This window comes from Dreissena polymorpha, chromosome 16 (genome assembly GCF_020536995.1).
Source record: "Dreissena polymorpha isolate Duluth1 chromosome 16, UMN_Dpol_1.0, whole genome shotgun sequence".
Taxonomy (NCBI): domain Eukaryota; kingdom Metazoa; phylum Mollusca; class Bivalvia; order Myida; family Dreissenidae; genus Dreissena; species Dreissena polymorpha.
Genome location: NC_068370.1, coordinates 43048120 through 43070880, shown reverse-complemented (window position 1 = coordinate 43070880; position 22761 = coordinate 43048120). Strand labels below are relative to the sequence as shown.

Sequence of the window (22761 nt, the reverse complement as noted above, 5' to 3'; positions counted from 1 at the left end):
TTTCGTTCACATTTATGGAATTACCGTAGGTTTCCACGTATAGCGCGCTCACGTGTATAGCGCGCAGGCTGTTTTTTAAATGCAAAAATGGAGAAAAAAATATTTAAAGACAATAAAACCAACAAATCGGACCGAAAATGGCCGCCATTTTACTATTGCACAATCCAATAATCCGGGGCATTGGAAAGCTTAATTAAGCATTCAAAATAGGAAGCGTCATTATGATTAGGAGCATGGATTGCATAGCACTATACTTTTCTGACAATTTTGTAATTTTCTAGCAAAAGATTAACAGTCCATGTGCATTTAGTGAAAAACGTGAGAAAATAAGAATTAGTGTACATCGTGTGATTTTTCCTCGGGGAAAGCATGGGCATTACAGTAAATTTGAATGTCGCATGGGAGACGGGGATACAGTTGTTGAGGTACACCACTGTTGAACGTTCAATATTTATACACACAAAATGCAATTGCATATCTTCAGGTTCTCAAGTGTCAATTATCGTCTCAAATGTCAATTAGCGTATTAACAAGTCGTGGCACATATTACTCAATAACATCTGCCAATTACGAAGTGCAAAATGACCCCCTTTTACACCTACCGTTACCTGCAAAAAAGACCTCGTTCGCACCTACCCTTGTCTGCTCTCCGGAATGTCGACAACAATCCCCATCGGAATTCATCAATAAAGAAGTGTAAAAACACAAACAAAGAAATGTCCGCAAGTTTATTCAAACAAATTTATTTTTGACCAAAACTTCTTCTACCGCATTCATATCTACCAGTCGCGACTTCTTGTTGTTTCGACAATGGCCCCTCAGTCTGTACGATTATAGGGTGGTAGTTTTCTGGAAAAAAAACATGGCGGCCATTTTGATTATTTACAATTACACAACATATTTTTTACCAATTTAGCAGTCAGGATAGCGTTGTATCAATGTATAGCGCGCACCAGCTTTTTAATTTGAATTTTGGAGGTAAAACAAATGCGCGCTATACGTGGAAACCTACGGTATTGCCGTTATGTTCATGCATTACTATAGGATAAGATTGAATGTTATGAAAATTCTTATCTATTACACTGTAACTCCAATATAACGCGCTCCGTTATAACGCTGTGTCCGATATAACGTGGGGGATGCTTGGATCTCCGACTTTCCATTTCTGATTCAAATTCATGCTGTTGAACTTCATGTATTTTCAGACAATTCGAAGATGGCGGCGATTATATCTTGATTGCTTTATTAAACCGTCCGTTGAACCGATTTCAATCGCTTCGAGGTTAAAAAACACCAACAGTAAATTGGTGTTAATCTGTTGTGTAATGTCAATAAAGGTGTGGTTGGGTGCGCTAATTTCAATAAGTTATTCAAATCGATATAAACATTCTTACTTTGATATGATTGAAGTTTGACTATAATAAATGAACGGCTTTGAAATATACTGCGCACAGTATAAAACAAGTTTTTCTGTAATTTCCTTATCATTCTAGTATTTAGTCATTCACTCGTTCTGTTCATGTACGAGAATTAATTAAATTATCCAGACAATTTTGTTACATGCTGACTCAGTGTAATTGTTTAAAGAGATTCTCTTTCATTTTTGCACGGTATCAGAAAGTCCCCGGAAAGCATGTTTTTTGCATGACTGCCTATGATGCAATAAAACATTTATTTGTACATGTATTGTATTGCATTCAATCTAAATTTAAATTTGCTCGTCCAATTAAAGCTCTTCCCCATAATGCACTGTTCTCTTTACACTTCTGAAAAATTACGTACGCATATGGATGTGTTTATCAAATTTTTTAACATATTTATGGTCATTAATGTTCAAGATTATTATTTTTTAAGTGATGTAACTTTTTTGGATTATCGGATAAATGTGCACATTAGAAAACCTTTATTTATACTGTTATCAATACAATTTGGTTTATATGCATGTATTTGCAGATGACAACACAGCATGGCAATACATAGGACCTATATTATAGGCTATACTATACCTGTTTTTATAGCCCCCTGCAATAAATGAGCTCAAAACTTATAACCCTGTCCGTTTATAACGCTCTTGCGTGGCTTGGACCCCGTCATCCGCGTTTTAATGGAGTTACAGTGTATATTATAAAGTACTTTGAGATTGCTGTTTTTCGCTAAATAGCACAGGGAGTGGGATTGATTGCATCCTGGCAACACAACTTTTTTGATAAACCACACAAACAAAAAACAACAACTTAAGTTTGCCTCTTTATAATGCATAGATTCAAATACATAGTCATTAAGTGTTGTTTTGATTGAGCACTATTATGCTGACAAGAACACTTGTACAGACCTGGAGAGTTGATCAAAATATATGAGCCGTGCTCTTGGAAAACCAGGCTTAATTCATGTGCCTTAAGTATCATCCCAGGCTTAATTCATGTGCCTTAAGTATCATCCCAGGCTTAATTCATGTGCCTTAAGTATCATCCCAGGCTTAATTCATGTGCCTTAAGTATCATCCCAGGCTTAATTCATGTGCCTTAAGTATCATCCCAGGCTTAATTCATATGCCTTAAGTGTCATCCCAGGCTTAATTCATGTGCCTTAAGTGTCATCCCAGGCTTAATTCATGTGCCTTAAGTGTCATCCCAGGCTTAATTCATGTGCCTTAAGTATCATCCCAGGCTTAATTCATGTGCCTTAAGTATCATCCCAGGCTTAATTCATGTGCCTTAAGTATCATCCCAGGCTTAATTCATGTGCCTTAAGTATCATCCCAGATTGCAGTCTGCAAAGGCTTATCAGGGACAACACTTTACCCTTTTTTCAAACTCTTTGTTGAAAGGAAGTCTCTTTTAAACAAAAATTTTGTCAAGGTGGAAAGTTGCTATACTGTAGCCCTAATTGTCATGATATGTGGATGACTACACTACTGAAAAGACCAGCTGAACAGATGTTGTTCTCACCTTCCTAAACAGGTCAAGATTGATTAAACATACATGTACTCAGAACTATGTCAATTTTGCATGTTAACATATTGATAGCTAATTGTTATCATGTTATAAAATTATCAAATAGTTTGATTCATGTTATAGGAGCTTTTGGCGAATTTGTTCACAATTTCAATGCCTGTATTTGCATGGTTGTTAGAAAGTGTGTTTGCTCTTTTTCAGTGAGATTAATTTAAAATTTGTAGTTGGTGCCTTATCTGAATTAATGGTCATTAAAAAACATTTGATCCACACTCTGGGAAAACAGTGCTTAATGCATGTGCGTAAATTGGTCCTAGATTAGCCTGAATTTTTATGTCCCCCACTATAGTAGTGGGGGACATATTGTTTTTGCCCTGTCTGTTGGTTGGTTGGTCTGTTGGTTGGTTTGCGCCAACTTTAACATTTTGCAATAACTTTTGCTATATTGAATATAGCAACTTGATATTTGGCATGCATGTGTATCTCATGGAGCTGCACATTTTGAGTGGTGAAAGGTCAAGGTCATCCTTCAAGGTCAGAGGTCAAATATATGTGGCCAAAATCGCTCATTTTATGACTACTTTTGCAATATTGAAGATAGCAACTTGATATTTGGCATGCATGTGTATCTCATGTAGCTGCACATTTTGAGTGGTGAAAGGTCAAGGTCATCCTTCAAGGTCAGAGGTCAAATATATGTGGCCCAAATCGCTTATTTTATGAATACTTTTGCAATATTGAAGATAGCAACTTGATATTTGGCATGCATGTGTAATTATGGAGCTGCACATTTTGAGTGTTGAAAGGTCAAGGTCATCCTTCAAGGTCAGAGGTCAAATATATGTGGCCCAAATCGCTTAATTTATGAATACTTTTGCAATATTGAAGATAGCAACTTGATATTTGTCATGCATGTGTATCTCATGGAGCTGCACATTTTGAGTGGTGAAAGGTCAAGGTCATCCTTCTAGGTCAAATATATGGGTCAAAATTGCTCATGTAATGTAACTTCTGCAATATTGAAGCTAGCAATTTTATATTTGACATGCATGTGTATCTCAAGGAGCTGCACATTTTGAGTGGTGAAGGGTCAAGGTCATTCTTCAAGGTGAAACATCATATAAGGGGACATTGTGTTTCACAAACACGTTTTGTTTGTTTAAAGTCTTGTCTTAACGAAAATTCAGCCTAGGTTGAAAGTGTCATCAATTTTAATAATAATTGTTACATGCTGTTGAAATGAACATATATTTACTTTAAAATTGCTTTAAACCTTTTACCAAAACAAGCACCGAAGTGAAATGTTTCCTTTTGATTGAATTATATCAAGTTTATAATGCTTTCCCTTGTGAACATGCAACTTGCATGATCTGCCACGATGATTACAGTGATATTTGAGCTCACATGAGCACAATGTTGCTCATGGTGAGCTTTTGCATCAATTTTTGTCAGTAGTGCTCTGTGCTGCATCAACATTTGCCTTGTTTTGGAGGCCACATTTATTGTCTGATCTCTATGAAAACAGATTTGTGACAATCTTGGACTAGTTTGAAAATGGTTCCGGGTGGTTAAAAAATATTTTATTTTATTGGGGTCGCCAAAAAAAAAAAAACTTTTTTTTTCCATTTGAGCTCATTTAAGATGTTATATCAAGCATACAAAGCATATATATACATGTATTTCTTATTAAAAGCTTTAATAGCTTTCCATTTTAGAACCCCCCCCCCCCCCCCCCCCCCCCCTCAAAAAATAAAATAAAGATGAAATCCCTACCTACCGACCCTGTTTTTTTTTTCAAGGAGACCAGAAACGGACCTATTTTTATTTTGGCCTGGCTATAGTAAAACCTTGTTAACACTCTAGAGCCTTCATTTATTGTCTGATCTTCATGACACTTGGTTAGAACATACGTCCGTCGGAGTATCCCAATAATATCTTGGATGAGTTCGAAAATGGTTCTGGTTGGTTGGAAAACATGGCCACCAGGGGCGGGGCATTTTTTCTCGTATGGCTACAGTAAAAACCTGGTAAACACTCTCAAGGCGACATTTAATGTCCGATCTTCATGTAACGTGGTCAGAAGATTTCTCCCAATGATATCTGGTTTGAGTTCGAAAATGGTTCCCGTTGGTTGAATAACATGGCTGCCATGTGGCCGGGCATTTTTCCATATATGGCTGTAGTAGAACCTGGTTTACACTCCATGGCAGAGGCCACATTTATTGTCCGGCCTTCATGAAACTTGGTCAGAATATTTGTCTCAATGATATCTTGGTTAAGTTATAAAATGGTTCTGGTTGTTTGAAAATATAGCCGCAAGGCGGCAGGGCATTGTTCCTAATATTGCTATAGTAAAACCTTGTTATTCCCCTAAGGATCACATTTATTGTCCAATCTTCTTGAAAGTTGGTCAGAACATATGTCCAAATGATATCTTGGATGAGTTTGAAAATGGTTTTAGTTTGTTGAAAAGCATGGTCACCAAGTGGCGGGTCATTTTTCCCTATATGGCCATAGTAAAACCTTGTTAACACTCTAAAAGTCACATTTATAGTTCAATCTCCATAAATTTGTTCTAATGATACTTTGGGCTGCAAAGAACAGGTCAGATCCTTTGTATCTCAGGTGAGCGACTTTGGGCCTTTCAAATAGCTGCTGGTAACCAAGATCGGGTTGATTTGTGAATAAGCTGTTTATATTTCTTGGTAATATAATCAAAATTAATATTTTCCAATCTGAATCTGAAAAAAATTGTGATTAGGGCAATGTTGGTGGATCAGTTGGGAAGAGGAAACAAACTTCATTTTATTTTTGACCCTAGCTTGGTATTGCACATTTATTTAAGTTTATCTCTTACAAATGGAAGAATTTGCATTGCAATGTTTCTTGTTTACAGATGAAATTAAGAGTATGATAATTACCTACCTGTAATTCCCAGCACCAGGCAGGCATTATATTGGCAGTTTTCTGTTGATGCCTCAAGACCTGAGTCAGATGGCCTGTTTCACCCTCTTGCAGTGTTCAAACCTGTGTTTCAGCAAATGTAAACACATCGTTTGGAGTGCCCTTACATTGTTTAGTTTATGGGGTTATTCTCCTTGTTAGGTAGAATAAATAACCAATTGTATCTCTGAAGAGGTGTGCAATAAATTTGAGAGATTTATATTAGTTTTCTGTAAAATATCTGAGAATGCTTTGACCTGAAATCATGCAAGTTGGTATAGTGATTACTTTGTAAAGTATATAATATGCCAATTTATTTTAAGGCCATCATTTCAAATGTTAAGATCTTAAGGCTTAACAGGCTTGGATCATGACAAAGCATATTTGTGTCATATATTTAATAATGTTAACTTGTGAATATCAACCATTTCTTGTCCATCAATTACAGTTAACTTTACTTAGTGGCAAACATAATGAAGAAGAATATGCATAATGAATCTTATTATACCTAGATTTACTAACTTTAAAAATTAAGCCATTCATGTTTGTATTTTCCTTTTCATTGTTGTTGTTTTTCCACCATTTTGTTGAATTGGGCTGGGTCCCTTTGGATTGAGAAAAGTCATGTTTTGACTTAAATTTAGAAATTAATGTTGTTCAAAATTGAGAATAAAAGTGTTTTCAGTATAAGTTGATCTTAAATAGCTGGATAGGAGATGAACAAAATGTTGAGATCCAATACAATATGTTTGTGTGGAAACATTCAATTGAGAATTTGTAGCGCCCATTTGGGAAAAATATATACATTTTTCGCTTAGGAATGGTGCCTATTACCGGACCTGATTTTGAACAATACTCATTTTTATGACATACCTTCTTTTGTGAATTTCTAATGAATATGTGTTGTTTGTATCTAAAATGTATTCTTCGTTGTTAATGGAAATTTGCATTTCATTAACCCCTACTAATTAAATGATGTCTGAGAATTGTCATATGTCAGTGATTCTCTTAGAATAAATGCCTATGCAGAATTTTTGCTTAGCATATTAAAATGTTAATGTCCGACTTCATTCCAAAACCAGTTGTTAAGTCTGACAATAAGATGTAGTTAGGGCATAGGGTAAACATTGGCAATATCGTTATTGTTGTTGAATTCATACCATATTAACATATTTATTTTTAAACAAGGACAAAAAAACTGCTATAGTTGAAGTTCGAGCTCTGTAATGGATTAAATCAACTTGATTAACCCATTTATGCCTAGCGTCTAGAAAAAAGGCCTTGGCAAACTGAGTAGACCCAGATGAGACTTTGCATCATGTGGCGTCTCATCAGGGTCTGCGCTATTTGCTTAAAGGACTTTCTTTAAGAAATATTCTAAATATAGAAATAAATGTACAAGACCTCCATAATTTTGGAAATAAATTGATCCAATTCAGTGTGTTTTTTTTATGAAATATTCGGCATTATTCGGCCCCATTCCCCCATCTTTAGAGTATATATTTTTCCCCCAAATATTTTTAAAATTCCCCTCTCGGTAGTGTTATTCAATTTTAATCAATACCTCATTTAAATACGTCTTTTGTTACGAATTTACTACAATTTTCCTGAACTGCATCCGCGTGTTTACTTTATTTTAGCCTTTACCGCAAACCGTACGTAGTTCACTATCACGACTTTCGATATACGACATCTACCGCAAACCATACGTATTCCAACATGTCGCACAACAACAAAAGCTATCGTTAAAAAATTGACAAATCTGTTTTAAATTGATATTCTTTTCAAACAAGTACACAGGGTTCATACAGACCTTGAAAAGTGCTTGAATTTCAATGTTCTCCTTGAAAAGTGCTTATAAAGGCTGTTGAGTGCTTTAAAAGTGCTTATTTGCATATACAAACTTAAAACTGCTTAAAAAGTGCTTATTTTGGGCTTCAAAAGTGCTTGAAAAACTCACTAAGGGTAAAAATATATAATTTCATATCTTTTCCATGAGTCTGAAGTCGTAGTGGTTTTTTTTCACGATTTATGACAGTTCCGATCTGTTCATACTGGCAGGTACTGGATTGGTATGGGTCGGTACGGGCTTTAGAACGTAAGGGAGGCAAATACTACTAATCATCCGCCGATTGGTCTACTTCAGTTGTTTTTTTTTACGCATTATGCCATTACGGTGCTGACAAGTTGAAATATGCCAATGAATAAGTGCATTTTTCAGAAAGGGTGGCTTTTGAAATACCCCTGGGTTGTTGACAACGCCCATTCTAAAGTCAAAGCATCTTGTAAAGTATGCAGAACAGATATAGAGATGGCTAGTATTGGGGAATCCGCGTTGAAAAGCCACCAGAAGAGTGAACATTTAGAATACATATTCAATACAAATAACAGGTTTTGTTTTGGTATGTGTAATGCCTTTGGTCAATTACAATATCATAATGATATATCTTGCTTTTGATTAAACAGTTGTTACTGTAGCAGGTTAGTGCAGACTGTTGTAAGTCACATAGAATGTTAAGCAAAAAGAGACCAATTTAGCGAAAATCTTGTCAGTATTGGACACAGAATAATATACAGTTTTCAGTATGTTGGACTAAAAAAGTGCTTGAATTTGGATTTTTTCCCTTGAAAAGTGCTTAAAAAGTGCTTGAATTTCATAGGAGAAAATCTGTATGAACCCTGGTACAACTTAAGTCAGTTTTCTTCATATACCGGCAGTGAAACGCCAGAAATGTCCAGTCAACAGAGTGTTGAAAGACTGTTTAGTTTGCTCAACCTGCTTTGCACGCCACAGAGAAACAGGCTTGGGGAAGCTACACTGGAGTCCCTGATCAGACTTTGTCTGCACACGGAGAGACTTGGTGAAAAGGAGGTCACCAGAATAATTGATAAATTCGCTGAAAAGCCCAGAAATGTTGAACTTTAAACATAAACATAACATGTTTATGAATAAAAGAGTTTGAATTATGTTTTTCTCCCTCTGTATGGTGAATTATAGTGTTAAAACTTGATTTTGTACTGTTACTAGCTAAGCATAGAGATTTCCCCCTTTTCCCCTTATACACGCGAATTTTCTTTCCCTCAGGGGACCCGACCCCCTTCCCCCAAAACTGAAAAAAAACACTGCAATTAGGAAGGATGGGAGAGTCCACTAGGCATAAATGGGTTAACGTGCTCAATTAGACATATAAGCCTATTGGGTCAATCAAGCACAGTCAGAGCATCACTCACCGGAGGGGGGGGGCATTCGTATTTGAAAATTTGGCGCGCATTCAGTGCCTCGCTTAAAAGGCCGGATGAAAACACTACATGTGTACCTGCGATCATAGTTTGGAATGGGGTTGATTTTTTTCAATTTTACCACTGCCTGTTGCAGGGCATACATGTTTTACAAACCTTCTTTTATAGTTAAAAATGTCATATATACATAATTATATTGTTTCTACAATATTTTGAGAGTTCTGCATTTAGCAAATGATCTTTCAAACACTGGAAAACAAGTGCACTAAGGAAATACTAAGCTGCAGATATATGCCATCCTTATGCTCATGTTTTGTAAATTATGCATACAAAGTAAAGCTATTTGCAAAAAGAAAACATACTTATTCTTATATTTCAGTTTGTTTGTTGATTTTTAAAGCACACACACAAACTGAAAATCAGTAGAGGAAAAAAATTCATTAGAATTATCTAAATTGAAATCAAGCTATTATGCCATAAATAAGACATAAGTCAAATATTTCACACTATTCATGTACAACAGGTATAAACTGAACTTATTATCCTTATCATTTTATGTTGCATGATTAAATTTTATAGTGGATGTAAACTACAGGAAATGACTCATGTGGGATAAATGTTTTAAATATTAGGTATTTAATGTGTGAACATTCTAAAACCTCAATATGTATTAGCCGCAAAACACTTTTACAAGCATCATCATTTGCTAAGGTGCATATAGATTATTTGTAATTTCCAAGTTTCCAAGATGCTTTTCAAAATTGGACCGCATTTTCTTATTGTGATATTAAAGTCATATAAGATTTCTTTGAACTTAATTGATGTATTAAAATTGTTAGTGGTGTAAGTTTGTTGTTGATTTTTTTGCGTGTATTCAGCAACATCTCTGTCATGTGACGACATCCAAACGTTTCTTCGGTAAAGCTCATTTTACCAATACTTAGGGCACTTCCATTGCCAGTAACTGACAACTGCACACATTGAAGGGGGAAAATGGACATAGAAATAATTCATTTACTTATCCCCCGAAAAGTAATGCTGCCTCGCTGGGAATGGAACCTGCAATGTTTGGATTTGTTGTCCAGCGCTGTTCCAACTGAGCTATATGGTTCTGTTTGGTGAAAGGATGATTGTTTTTTTCTTTCCATTTCAAAGATGTAACTAAGATAATAATGATGTCTTCTTTGTCTTGTTGACAACAAATAAACTTTATTCATGTTTGGTAAGTATTAGCCTTCTCCCTCATCTATATAAGTATAAGAGAAGCGCTCATTATAAAAATTCCACACAAGTCAACAGTGTCATCCCTGATTAGCCTGTGGGGACTGGACAGGGATCACACTTCACTCACATGCAGCGAGCTCAGTTTTCCCAGATACCAACTTGTATCTTTTATAAAACAATGAATGGTTTGAATTTTATGCAGATTGTATGTTGTTAGCCATGTGGAAAAAAAGACGTACATCATCCAAAGTATCTGCCAGTGTTTCCAATGTAAATAATGTTATATTTTATTGTCCTGGCAGACATAACAAATGTCCTGCTGGCTTAGAAGTCATTAAGATTGTTAATATTTGACTTTGTCAGAAGTTATGCAGACAAGAGATCTTTGTCCATTATTTTATTCTCTTGTGATAGGACTGCATGATATGTTCATGTATCTGATAAAATTGATTTTTCTGTTTAGCATACAATGTAGCCTTTGTATTTAATTGTGAAAAACGGGATGAATATCATTGGTTATCTTTAGTTACACTTTAAAATAAATGCTTGTTGGCAAAAAAAAGACCAACCAGAGAATTCTTAATTGAAGTGATTTTACAGAGGTTAACCCTTTCAGTGCGGGAACCGAATTTTAAAGGCCTTTGCAAACAGTTTGGATCCAGATGAGACGTCACAGAACGTGGCGTCTCATCAGGATACAAACTGTTTGCTATTCTGAAAATGCTAATTTTTGAAATTTAGCAGACAACATTTTAGCAGACGACAAATTTCCCAGCATGCAAAGGGTTAATGTAAAGCCTTGAATACTACTGCTCATTTGTGATATATATTTGACCTGGTCTTAGTGCATGTGCATAAAGTACTTTCCCAGATTAGCATGTGCATTCTGCCAAATTAAATTTTTGCTACAGTTCTTAAACATTGGCTAAAGAAATATTCATATTGGCTTGAAAATTTTCTGCATCAAACTCCTTAAGGTTTCAAATGAATTCAGTCAAGAACAACTTAGATTTGGCCAAGTACAAGAGAAAGCCCAGCAAAGTTCTGTAAACCTATCTCTTAAAGGCAAGGTTCAAGGTCTTACTTAAGAGGTCTAACTGAAACCTTATTGAAGGTGTTTTCTTTCTAGGATGGCATTGTTGCCCTTGTGCGGGACCTGGACCATCAGGCAATCAGGAGCCGCAACAAAAGTGTTGAGCAGTTTTTACATAAATGTAAGTGTTTTGATTTTGTTTGTGTCCCATTATCAGATTTCAGTCATACCATAGTGGTATGTAACGCTTGATTGGCCATTGTTGGCTCGGGTACTGATTAAAAGAGCCACGGTATTCCTAAGTATGCTACAAAGTAATAGGGTTATGGAAAATTTACTTAAAAGAACTGCCAAGTATGGCCTGGTGCCTTTAAGCATGATATTTTCCATACTCTTGGAACATTGTAATATACCTAAGAGTACTTTGGGTACTTTAAAGTAGTACTTGAGCTGACAACAAGCTTCACTAAACCTACTTGCATTATTCCTGGTCAAGCTGAACCCACCTAAATCTGTTTTAACTGTTAAAACGGCTCATGCTTAAGTCAGTCACTTAGGACTGTTAAAGTTTGTAGCGGAGATTTACTTTATAGTTTGTAGCGGAGATTTACTTTATAGTTTGTAGCGGAGATTTACTTTATAGTTTGTAGTGGAGATTTACTTTACAGTTTGTAGTGGAGATTTACTTTGGACAAACATTTATGCAGCTGCTAGTCATTCATTAAAAATATTCAGAAAGTACCTGTTGTAAGCCTTTTTGTTTAAAGAGGCCAAGCTTTAATTTTATACAATTATTATGAGGCCTAGAAGTGTATTGATTATGACAATTACGTTATAACGAAATGTGGTACAATTTTCATGTGCTTACATGCAGTTTTTATGTCCCAGGTAGGGTGGCATACAGTTGTCAGAATGTCCGTACGCCGGTTTGTCCATCTGTTTTTCCATCTTGCATTCTGTTTCCGTAATGCTTTGAGATATTTATCAGATTTTTAGCTCACCTGAGCACAACGTGCTCATGTTGAGCTTTTGTGATGGTTTTTTGTCCGTAGTCCGTTGTGCGGCGTCAACATTTGCCTTGTTTACTCTCTAGAGGCCACATTTATTGTCCAATCTTCATGAAGTTTGGTCAGAAGATTGGTTTCAATGATATCTTGGATGAGTTCGAAAATGGTTACGTTTGCTTGAAAAACATGGCTGCCAAGGGGCGGGGCATTTTTCCTTATATGGCTATATATGGCTATAGTAAAATCTTGTTAACGCTCTAGAGGCCACATTTATTGTCCAATCTTCATGAAACTTGGTCAGAAGATTCATCCCAATAATATCTTGGCCATGTTCAATAATGATGCCGGTTGGTTTAAAAACATGGCCACCAGGGGGCAGGGCATTTTTCCATATATGGCTATATATATAGTAAAACCTTGTTAACACTCTAGACGCCACATTTATTGTCCAATCTTGATGAAATATGGTCAGAAGATTAGTCTTAATGATATCTTGGATGAGTTCGAAAATGGTTACGTTTGCTTGAAAAACATGGCCGCCAAGGGGCGGGGCATTTTTCCTTATATGGCTATATAAGGCTATAGTTAAACCTTGTTGACACTCTAGAGATCACATTTATTTTCCGATCATCATGAAACTTGGTCAGAGGATTTGTCCCAATGATATCTTGGATGAGATCGAAAATGGTTTTGGTTGCTATAAAAACATGGCCACCAGGGGCGGGGCATTTTTCCTAATATGGCTAAATGGCTATAGTAAAACCTTGTTAACACTCTAGAGGCCACATTTATTGTCCACTCTTTATGAAATTTGGTCAGAAGATTGGTCTTAATGATATCTTGGATGAGTTCGAAAATAATTATGTTTGTTTGAAAAAAATGGCTTCCAAGGGGTGGGGCATTTTTCCTTATATGGCTATAGTAAAATCTTGTGAACACTCTAGAGGCCACATTGACTGTCCGATTTTTATGAAACTTGGTCAGAAGATTCATCCCGATAATATCTTGGACAAGTTAAAAATGATGCCGGTTGGTTGAAAAACATGATTGCCAGGGGTCGGGGCATTTTTCCTTATATGGCTATAGTATAACCTTGTTACCACTCTAGAGGCCACATTTATTTTCCGATCTTCGTGAAACTTGGTCAGAAGATTTGTCCCAATAATATCTTGTTATCACAGGTGAGCGACTTTGGGCTTTTCAGGCCCTCTTGTTAAGTCCCTGGTAGGGTGACTTGGTTAAAGTAGTCGCACTGTCTGTCCATCTGTTCGTCTGTCATTTTATTTTCGGGATTTTTTTCCTTAACACTTCCAGCTATTGACCTGATACTTGGTGTGTAAGTCTAACTACATGTACAAGACATATAGATGATGTGTGAGTTTTGTAGGTTATGGGCCTTGAACCTAGACATTTTCTCTATTTATACAATTTTCTGTTGTTTTTTTACGAAATGCATTTAGATTTTTTGCTGATTTTTTATATATGGACCTTGCTACGTGGCTTACAGATGTTGCAGTTTGAGTTTCATTCTGGTCAATTGATTTTTGGAAAAGTGATGATGTTTTTGATTGGGATACAGCGCTTATGGCTTTAAAGTGCTGTTGGGGGCATTTTTTTTCACTAACGCAGCTCTTGTTGGTATGTTAGTCTACCTACATGACTCAATGATCAAGTTTCAGTTTTGTTCCAGTCCATTGATTGTTTAAGAAGTATCAGGCCTTAGACTTTACAATTTTCTCTAAATTAACATGTTTTTTGCAATGTTTTTTTTTCCTTATACATGTGGACTTGAGGGGGCATCTGTGCCATATGGACACATATCTTGTTGTTTAAACATTTGATATTGCAAACATCTTGTATTGCCTATTACTGTACAGCATGTTTTATGTTAATTTAAATTCAGTTTTAATTTTTTCATTTTCTGGAAAGAAACAGCTCTTTTTATGTCTTGAAAGATCTTTGAAGAGATTGGTTTACAGCAGGAATCTCAAAGTGGCAAGGCAAACACCCAACCATTACCATGACATTTTATTGTTGTTTTTTCCCAGACAAGAATGGCTTTGATGTGGTCACTAAGAACCGCATGCGACACGATGACTTTGACGTTTTAAAGGTTATAGGACGGGGTGCGTTTGGAGAAGTACAGTTAGTGCGGCATAAGATCTCAAAAAAAGTGTTCGCCATGAAACTGCTGAGCAAATATGAAATGGTATGTTTATGAATGCCCTTTCACTTGTGTTGACAAAAATTATTTAGGTTTTGTGAAAATATTCATAATAATGTAAAATTAATAAGCCAGATCAAACTTGTAGAAAAGGCGTGTTAGCCTTCTCATTGTTTCCTGTTAAAGGAAAACAAATGTTCCAATGTGATTTGCTATTTTGAATAAAAAATTCATAGTACAAAAGACTTTTCGGCTAGTTCTTAACTTAGTTTGGAAAGCATGTTCAAGCATGTGGCAAAAGCGATCTTAAACATTGTTCAAGATCTGTCTATTCAATGAGCGCTTAAAATCAAGGGAGATAAACCTTTACCACAAGTCACAATTTTAGTCCAATCTTCATGAAACTTATGAAAACTTTGTCTACTGATATATCAGCTGATATAAAATTATTTATGTCCTTTCAAAAATATCTTTACCAGAGGGCTGGGGGAGTTTTCATTATATGGCAATAGTAAAACCTAGTTTAATATGACCTTGCAGATAAAAAGGGCTGACACAGCATTCTACTGGGAAGAACGTGAGATCATGGCAAATGCCAACAGCGAGTGGATTGTAGAGGTAAACATGTACGCTTTTGGCATTTTTGCTTTGAATTTTAAGACTTCTTTGGTCATATGATTTATTTTATGTAGTGAATTATATTTCAGAAAGACACTCTGTTGAGTTCAGCAATAATTACCCTTTGTAATATTATTGTTTGATAATTGAACTGTACATAACCTGCTGATAGTCAAGATGTAAACATGCCTATTGATTTGGAATCTGTTTCACCACCTTTTGAAATATTTAACTATGATAATCACATTTGAGGATTGTAGAAAAAGGCGTTAAATTTTCTTTTTTAGCTCATCTATTTTTTGAAAAAAAATTATGAGCTATTGTCATCACCTTGGCGTCGGCGTCGGCGTTGGCGTTGGCGTCGGCGTCCGGTTAAGTTTTGCGTTTAGGTCCACTTTTCTCAGAAAGTATCAATGCTATTGCATTCAAACTTGGTACACTTACTTACTATCATGAGGGGACTGGGCAGGCAAAGTAAGATAACTCTGGCGTGCATTTTGACAGAATTATGTGCCCTGTTTATACTTAAAAAATTGAAAATTTTGGTTAAGTTTTGCGTTTAGTTCCACTTTTCTCAGTAAGTATCAATGCTATTGCATTCAAACTTGGTACACTTACTTACTATCATGAGGGGACTGGGCAGGCAAAGTTAGATAACTCTGGCATGCATTTTGACAGAATTATGTGCCCTTTTTATACTTAGAAAATTGACAATTTTGGTTAAGTTTTGTGTTTAGGTCCATTTTATTCCTTAAGCATCAAAGCTATTGCTTTCATACTTGCAACACTTACTAACTATCATAAGGGGACTGTGCAGGCAAAGTAATGTAACTCTGACTGGCATTTTGACAGAATTATGTGCCCTTTTTATACTTAGAAAATTGAAAATTTGATTAAGTTTTGTGTTTAGGTCCACTTTATTCCTACAGTATCAAAGCTATTGCTTTCATACTTGCAAGATTTATGAACTATCATAAGGGGACGGTGCAGGCAAAGTTATGTAGCTCTGACTGGCATTTGGACGGAATTATGGGCCCTTTATACTTAGAAAATTGAAAATTTGGTTAAGATTTATGTTTTGGTCCACTTTACCCCTAAAGTATCATAGATATTGCTTTCATACTTGGAACACTCACAAACTATCATAAGGGTACAGTAAAAGGACAAGTTGCATAACTCTGGTTGTCATTGTTACGGAATTATGGCCCTTTTTTGACTTAGTAACTTTTAATATATGGTTAAATTTTGTGTTTCGATCCACTCGAAGTATCAAGGCTATTGCTTTCAAACTTCAAATACTTACATGCTATCATGAGGTTACTGTACCTGGCAACTTGAATTTTACTTTGACCTTTGAATGACCTTGACTCTCAAGGTCAAATTATTAAATTTTGCTAAAATTGCCATAACTTCTTTATTTATGATTAGATTTGATTGATACTTTGATGAAACTACTCTTACCTGACATACCACAATAGACTTCACCCAAACCATCCCCCGTGCCCTCCCCCCCCCCTCCCCCCTCCCCCCCCCCTATTTTTTTTTTTTTTTTTTTTTTTTTTTTTTTTTTAAGATCATCTCACAAATGACCACCACACCCTCACACTATACCCCCACTCCACCCCCCCACCCCCCCCCCCCCCAATTTTTTTTTTTGATATTTTTTTTTTTTTTTTTTTTTTTTTAAATCATCTCACAAATTATCACCACACCCTCACACTATACCCCCCCCCTATTTTTTTTTTAAAACGGTTATGTTTGAAATACCGTCCAACCATCGCACCCAAACCCCCCCCCCCCCCCCCCCTCCCCCCCCCCCGATTTTTTTTTTTTTTTTTTTTTCTCTCGCTTTTTTGGAAGATAATGTAATAAATGTCCACAACCCCACACTATACACCCCTCTTCACTCCACTCCTCCCTCCTTTGTGATTGAAAATGAAAGTCCCTTCACCTTTAAAAAGAAAATAGATGAGCGGTCTGCACCCGCAAGGCGGTGCTCTTGTTTGATCATGATGCTACAAGAATTTATCAAGCGAACAACATCTAGTTACTTTGGACGATGTAGTAACCTGTTACTATTTTTATGCCCCCTTTTGAAGAAAAGGGGGTATATAGTTTTCGCGCTGTCCGTCAGTCAGTCCGTCAGTCTGTCACACTTTTCGTGTAATTTCTCTAATTATTTATTATTATATGATAATTATTTTCTCTAATTCAAATAGTTTTCATCAGATCTTTACCAATCTTGGTTAGAAATTGTATTTAGACAATATCAAGTCAAGTTCGAATGTGGGTCATGCCAGGTCAAAAACTAGGTCACGGTCACTTAGTGCATTTCAAGAATTTAGCATGGTGTCCGCTCTCTAATTGAAGTAGTTTTCATCTAATCTTTACCAAACTTTGTCAGAAGTTGTATCAAGACAATATCTAAGTCAAGTTCGAATATGGGTCATGCCGGGTCAAAAAACTAGGTCATGGCGTCACTTAGTGCATTTCAAGGATTAAGCATGGTGTCCCCTCTCTTATTGAAGTAGTTGTCATCTGATCTTGGTCAGAAGTTGTATCAAGACAATATCTAGGTCAAGTTCGAATATTGGCCATGCCGGGTCAAAAACTAGGTCACGGGGTCACTTCAAGAATTAAGCATGGTGTCCGCTCTCTAGTTTATGTGGCATCCTGATTTATTTTGATATTCTAAGACATTTTTATGCCCCTGAAGGAGGGCATATAGTGATCGGACTGTCTGTCTGTCTGTCCGTCACACTTTGCGTTTAGATTTCGATAAATGCTCATAACTTCTATGTTGCTTCAGATAGCAATTTCATATTAAGCATGCATGTGTATGTGGACAAGGCCTTTCTATATGCTTACAAATTTTGACCCCTGTGACCTTGACCTTGAACTTAGGGTCTGCGTTTAGGTTTTAAAAAAAGCTCATAAGTTCTACCAAGCGTTTATAGGGGGCATACGTCATCCTATGGTGAGAGCTCTTGTTGGAAGTGTTACCTTATAAATGATAAATCAAGAATTTGGTTTATAATTCCTAAGAAAACATGCATTGTTCCCTACCTAAACCAGTATAAAATGAAGTCTTGGATAACAACCTTAGACAAGCAGAGAGGCTGAACAAACTAGCCTGGTACCATTTCGGGAAAACTGAGCGTTATATACATTTTGTATATGCATAAAGTGTTGTTCCAGATAAGCCTGTGCAGTCTACTTAGGTTAACCCTTTAAGTGCGGGAACCGAATTTTGAAGGCCTTTGCAAACAGTTTGGATCCAGATGAGACGCCACAGAAGGTGGCGTCTCATCAGGATCCAAACTGTTTGCTATTCTGATAGTATTCTTTAAAAAAAAACGAAGAAAATGCTAATTTTAGAAATTCTGCAGATGACATTTTAGCAGACAACAAATTTCCCAGCATGCAAAGGGATAATTAGGGACAACACTTAATGACTAAACTTGATTTCTGTTTAAATAGAATAGAACAATTCAAATAAAGCAGAAATTGTTGACCATGATTAGCCTGTAAGGACTGCACAGGCTAATCATTGACACTACCCACATGCATTTAGCCCTGTTTTCCCAGAATGCGGTTCACTCTATTTACCACAACTGGCCAGTACTCCTAGGGCTCTTGTTTATTTGCTGCCAACATTTTCTTCTAGTTGCACTATTCATTCCAAGATGACAAATTCCTTTACATGGTTATGGACTACATGCCCGGTGGAGACCTTGTTAATATGATGAGCCACTATGACGTGCCGGAGAAATGGGCCAAGTTTTATTGCGCTGAAGTTGTTCTGGCTTTAGACGCCATCCATTCCATGGGATTTGTACATAGGTAACAGAAATTGCTGATGAAAATGGTGGCAATTTGATCGAAGTGCAATTTGAAGATCTGATATTTGCCCTGTTAGATTTCTTTTTTTAGCTCACATGTGCACAACGTGCTCTCGGTGAGCTTTTGTAATCGCTTTTTGTCCGTTGTCTGTTGTGCGTTGTGCGGCGTCAACATTTGCCATGTTAACTCTCTAGAGGCCACATTTATTGTCCAATCTTCATGAAATTTGGTCAGAAGATTGGTTTCAATGATATCTTGGATGAGTTCGAAAATGGTTACGTTTGCTTGAAAAACATGGCTGCCAAGGGGCGGAGCATTTTTATCCAGGTTTTTTAACCAGGTTTTCCGAAGGAAAAAACTGGTTATTAGATTGGCGAATGTGGGCGGGCGGGCTGGCTGGCTGGCTGGCCGGCTGGCTGGCGGGCTGGCGGGCGGAACAAGCTTGTCCGGGCCATAACTATGTCGTTCATTGTCATATTTTAAAATCATTTGGCACATTTGTTCACCATCATTGGACAGTGTGTCGCGCGAAATAATTACGTCGATATCTCCAAGGTCAAGGTCACACTTTGAGTTCAAAGGTCAAAATTGGCAATAAATGAGCTTGTCTGGGCCATAACTATGTCATTCAATTTGAGATTTTACAATTATTTGGCACATTTGTTCACCATCATGGGACGGTGTGTCGCACGAAAGAATCGCGTCAATATCTCCAATGTCAAGGTCACCACAACTTAAAATAGATTTATTTTGAAACAAACTTACAAAGGGGGTTAATTTTGTTTGTTCATTTCAAAAGTTCAGATTTTTTTTCACAATGAAAACCTGGTTTTGTGACAATTTTGTCCCTTGTTCTTTATATGGCTATATATGGCTATAGTAAAACCTTGTTAACACTCTACAGGCCACATTTATTGTCTGATCTTAATAAAACTTGGTCAGAAGATTCATCCCAATAATATCTTGGACGAGTTCATAAATGATGCCAGTTGGTTGAAAAACATGGCTGCCAGGGGGCGGGGCATTTTTCCTTAAATGGCTATAGTAAAACTTTGCTAACACTCTAGCGGCCAAATTTATTTTCCGATCTGCATGAAACTTGCTCAGAAGATTTGTTTCACTGATATCTTGGATGAGTTCAAAAATGGTAACCTTTGCTTGAAAAACATGGCTGCCTAGGGGCGGGGCATTTTTCCTTATATGGCTATATATGGCTATAGTAAAATCTTGTTAACACTCTAGAGGCCACATTTATGGTCCAATCTTTATGAAACTTGGTCAGAAGATTCATCCCAATAATATCTTGGATGAGTTCGAAAATGATGCCGGTTGGTTGAAAAACATGGCCGCCAGGGGGCGGGGCATTTTTCCTAATATGGCTAAAGTAAAACCTTGTTAACACTCTAGAGGCCACATTTATTTCCAATCTTGATAAAATATGGTCAGAAGATTTGTCTTAATGATATCTTGGATGAGTTCGAAAATGGTTACGTTTGCTTGAAAAACATGGCCGCCAAGGGGCGAGGCATTTTTCCTTTTATGGCTATATAAGGCTATAGTAAAACCTTGTTAACACTCTAGAGGTCACATTTATTTTCCGATCATCATGAAACTTGGTCAGAAGATTTGTCCCAATGATATCTTGTATAAGTTCGAAAATGGTTTTGGTTGCTTTAAAAACATGGCCACAAGGGGCGGGGCATTTTTCCTTATATGGCTATAGTAAAACCTTGTTAACACTCTAGAGGCCACATTTAGTGTCCGATCTTGCATTTTTCCTTATATGGCTATATTTAATTCTTGTTAACACTCTAGAGGCCACATTTTCCGATCTTCATGAAACTTGTTCAGAATATTTATCCGATAATATCTTGGACGAATTCAAAAATGATGCCGGTTGGTTTAAAAACATGGCTGCCAGGGGGCGGGGCATTTTTCCATATATGGCTATAGTAAAACTTTGTTAACACTCTAGAGGCCACATTTATTTTCCGATCTTTGTGAAACTTGGTTAGAAGATTTGTCCCAATAATATCTTGTTATCTCAGGTGAGCGACTTTGGGCCTTTAAGGCCCTCTTGTTTTGAAAATCTGGGAATAAAATTAATTTTTTTCTGTTGCAAAAAATATCAATTCAAAACAGATTGACCGCTTGTTAGGAATTTACTCCCAATAGGCGCATAAACATTATCCCTATTTAATGCTTGTGCTTAATGTTTCATTTGCACAGGTGGTAGTTCTTTCAGACAAAAAGCTGCAATTTTTGTCCTTAAATACCTCTTTCCCTTTATTAAAACAGCTTTTTTTTTAAAGCAGTCATTATTAGCTCCACTGCAAATATTATAGTCAAAGCTTTACATGTACTTCTCAACTAAATATCTGCATCTTGGGACAGTTCCTGTTTGGGTCTCTAAAAATAATGATCAAGAAATGTGAACATATAATGTTGTGTTCAACATTACAATAAAGAATCGTGATATTGACATTATCAATCACAGCAGTTATTTTTCCATAACATTTCAGATCAGGGGAGGCACTTCTGCAAATATTAAATAAGGGGAGGCACTTCTGCAAATATTAAATAAGGGGAGGCACTTCTGCAAATATTAAATAAGGGGAGGCACTTCTGCAAATATTAAATAAGGGGAGGCACTTCTGCAAATATTAAATAAGGGGAGGCACTTCTGCAAATATTAAATAACATAAAATATGGTTACAATGGTTTAGTTGATTCTGAAAAAATAACAAACACTTTACACAATTATTGTAGATTTCAGTAAAGATATCCTATGTTGTCATATTTCTATGATCATTTTGTTTACTGTTATGCCACTGATTTATTGTGATATTGTTTCTCTATTTATACAATACATTCTACCTAATGTTTAACATTTCGTCTTATGTTTATTGATTATGTTCATCCATGTTCTTACCATGTTTAATATTGATAAAAACCAGCTTGATGTTGTAACTTCAAGAGCCTTTTTTGTTTAGTATCACATACACAATTACACGTATTCTAAAAAGACTACATAAAATCCTTTATTATTCAATTCTTACTTAACACTACAACTTAGCCCAAACATTTACATGGTCACATCCAGCCTGGATTTGTGTTAGTATTCTTGAAGAGATGTGAAGCCAGACTTAATGCATGTTCCTAAAGTATCGTCCCAGCCTGCGCAGTTTATACAGGCTTATCAGGGAAAACACTACGCTTATTTGGAATTTTTCATTAATAAGAAGTCTCTTCTTAACAAAAACCCAGTTAAAGCGGAAAGAGTGGTCCCTAATTAGCCTGTGCAGACTGCACGGCTAATCGGTAACGACACTACGCATACATATAAGCCCAGTTTTCCCTGAGTGCTGCTCATTTGTATTCTTGCAGAGATGTGAAGCCAGACAATATGCTACTGGACGCTAAGGGTCATCTCAAACTGGCAGACTTTGGTACTTGTATGAGAATGGACAGGGTAAGAAAGTGGCTGTTATACAGTTTATATAAGCCATTATTAAAAAACAGCATTTAATGTGGCTATGTGTCATTCAAGATAAGTTTTATGCAATCTGCACAGTCTATTCCGGAACAGAAGTTTCGCTCAAAGCATTTTGTTTTTCAATCTAGTTGATCGTTGCCATAGCTTCAATTCAAGTGATGTTGTGCCACAAGTTTCGCTCATAGCATTTTGTTTTTCAATCTAGTTGATCGTTGCCATAGCTTCAATTCAAGTGATGT

General features: G+C 36.4%; 1 protein-coding gene and 1 long non-coding RNA gene across 51 annotated transcripts in view; one reads left to right on the top strand and one right to left on the bottom strand.

Annotated features, from left to right (window-relative positions):
- Positions 1–22761, top strand: part of LOC127862019 (rho-associated protein kinase 2-like) — a 100391-nt gene that overhangs the window by 7318 nt on the left and 70312 nt on the right. For all 50 annotated transcript variants that reach the window (XM_052400934.1, XM_052400927.1, XM_052400937.1 and 47 more), the window contains exons 3-7: positions 11491–11575; positions 14450–14610; positions 15106–15183; positions 18851–19026; positions 22414–22498. In XM_052400934.1, coding sequence (XP_052256894.1) covers positions 11491–11575; positions 14450–14610; positions 15106–15183; positions 18851–19026; positions 22414–22498 — 585 coding nt within the window. The remainder of the gene's footprint in view (positions 1–11490; positions 11576–14449; positions 14611–15105; positions 15184–18850; positions 19027–22413; positions 22499–22761) is intronic.
- The window catches only part of LOC127862065 (uncharacterized), a 486885-nt gene that overhangs the window by 393878 nt on the left and 70246 nt on the right, over positions 1–22761 (bottom strand). The window lies entirely within an intron of this gene.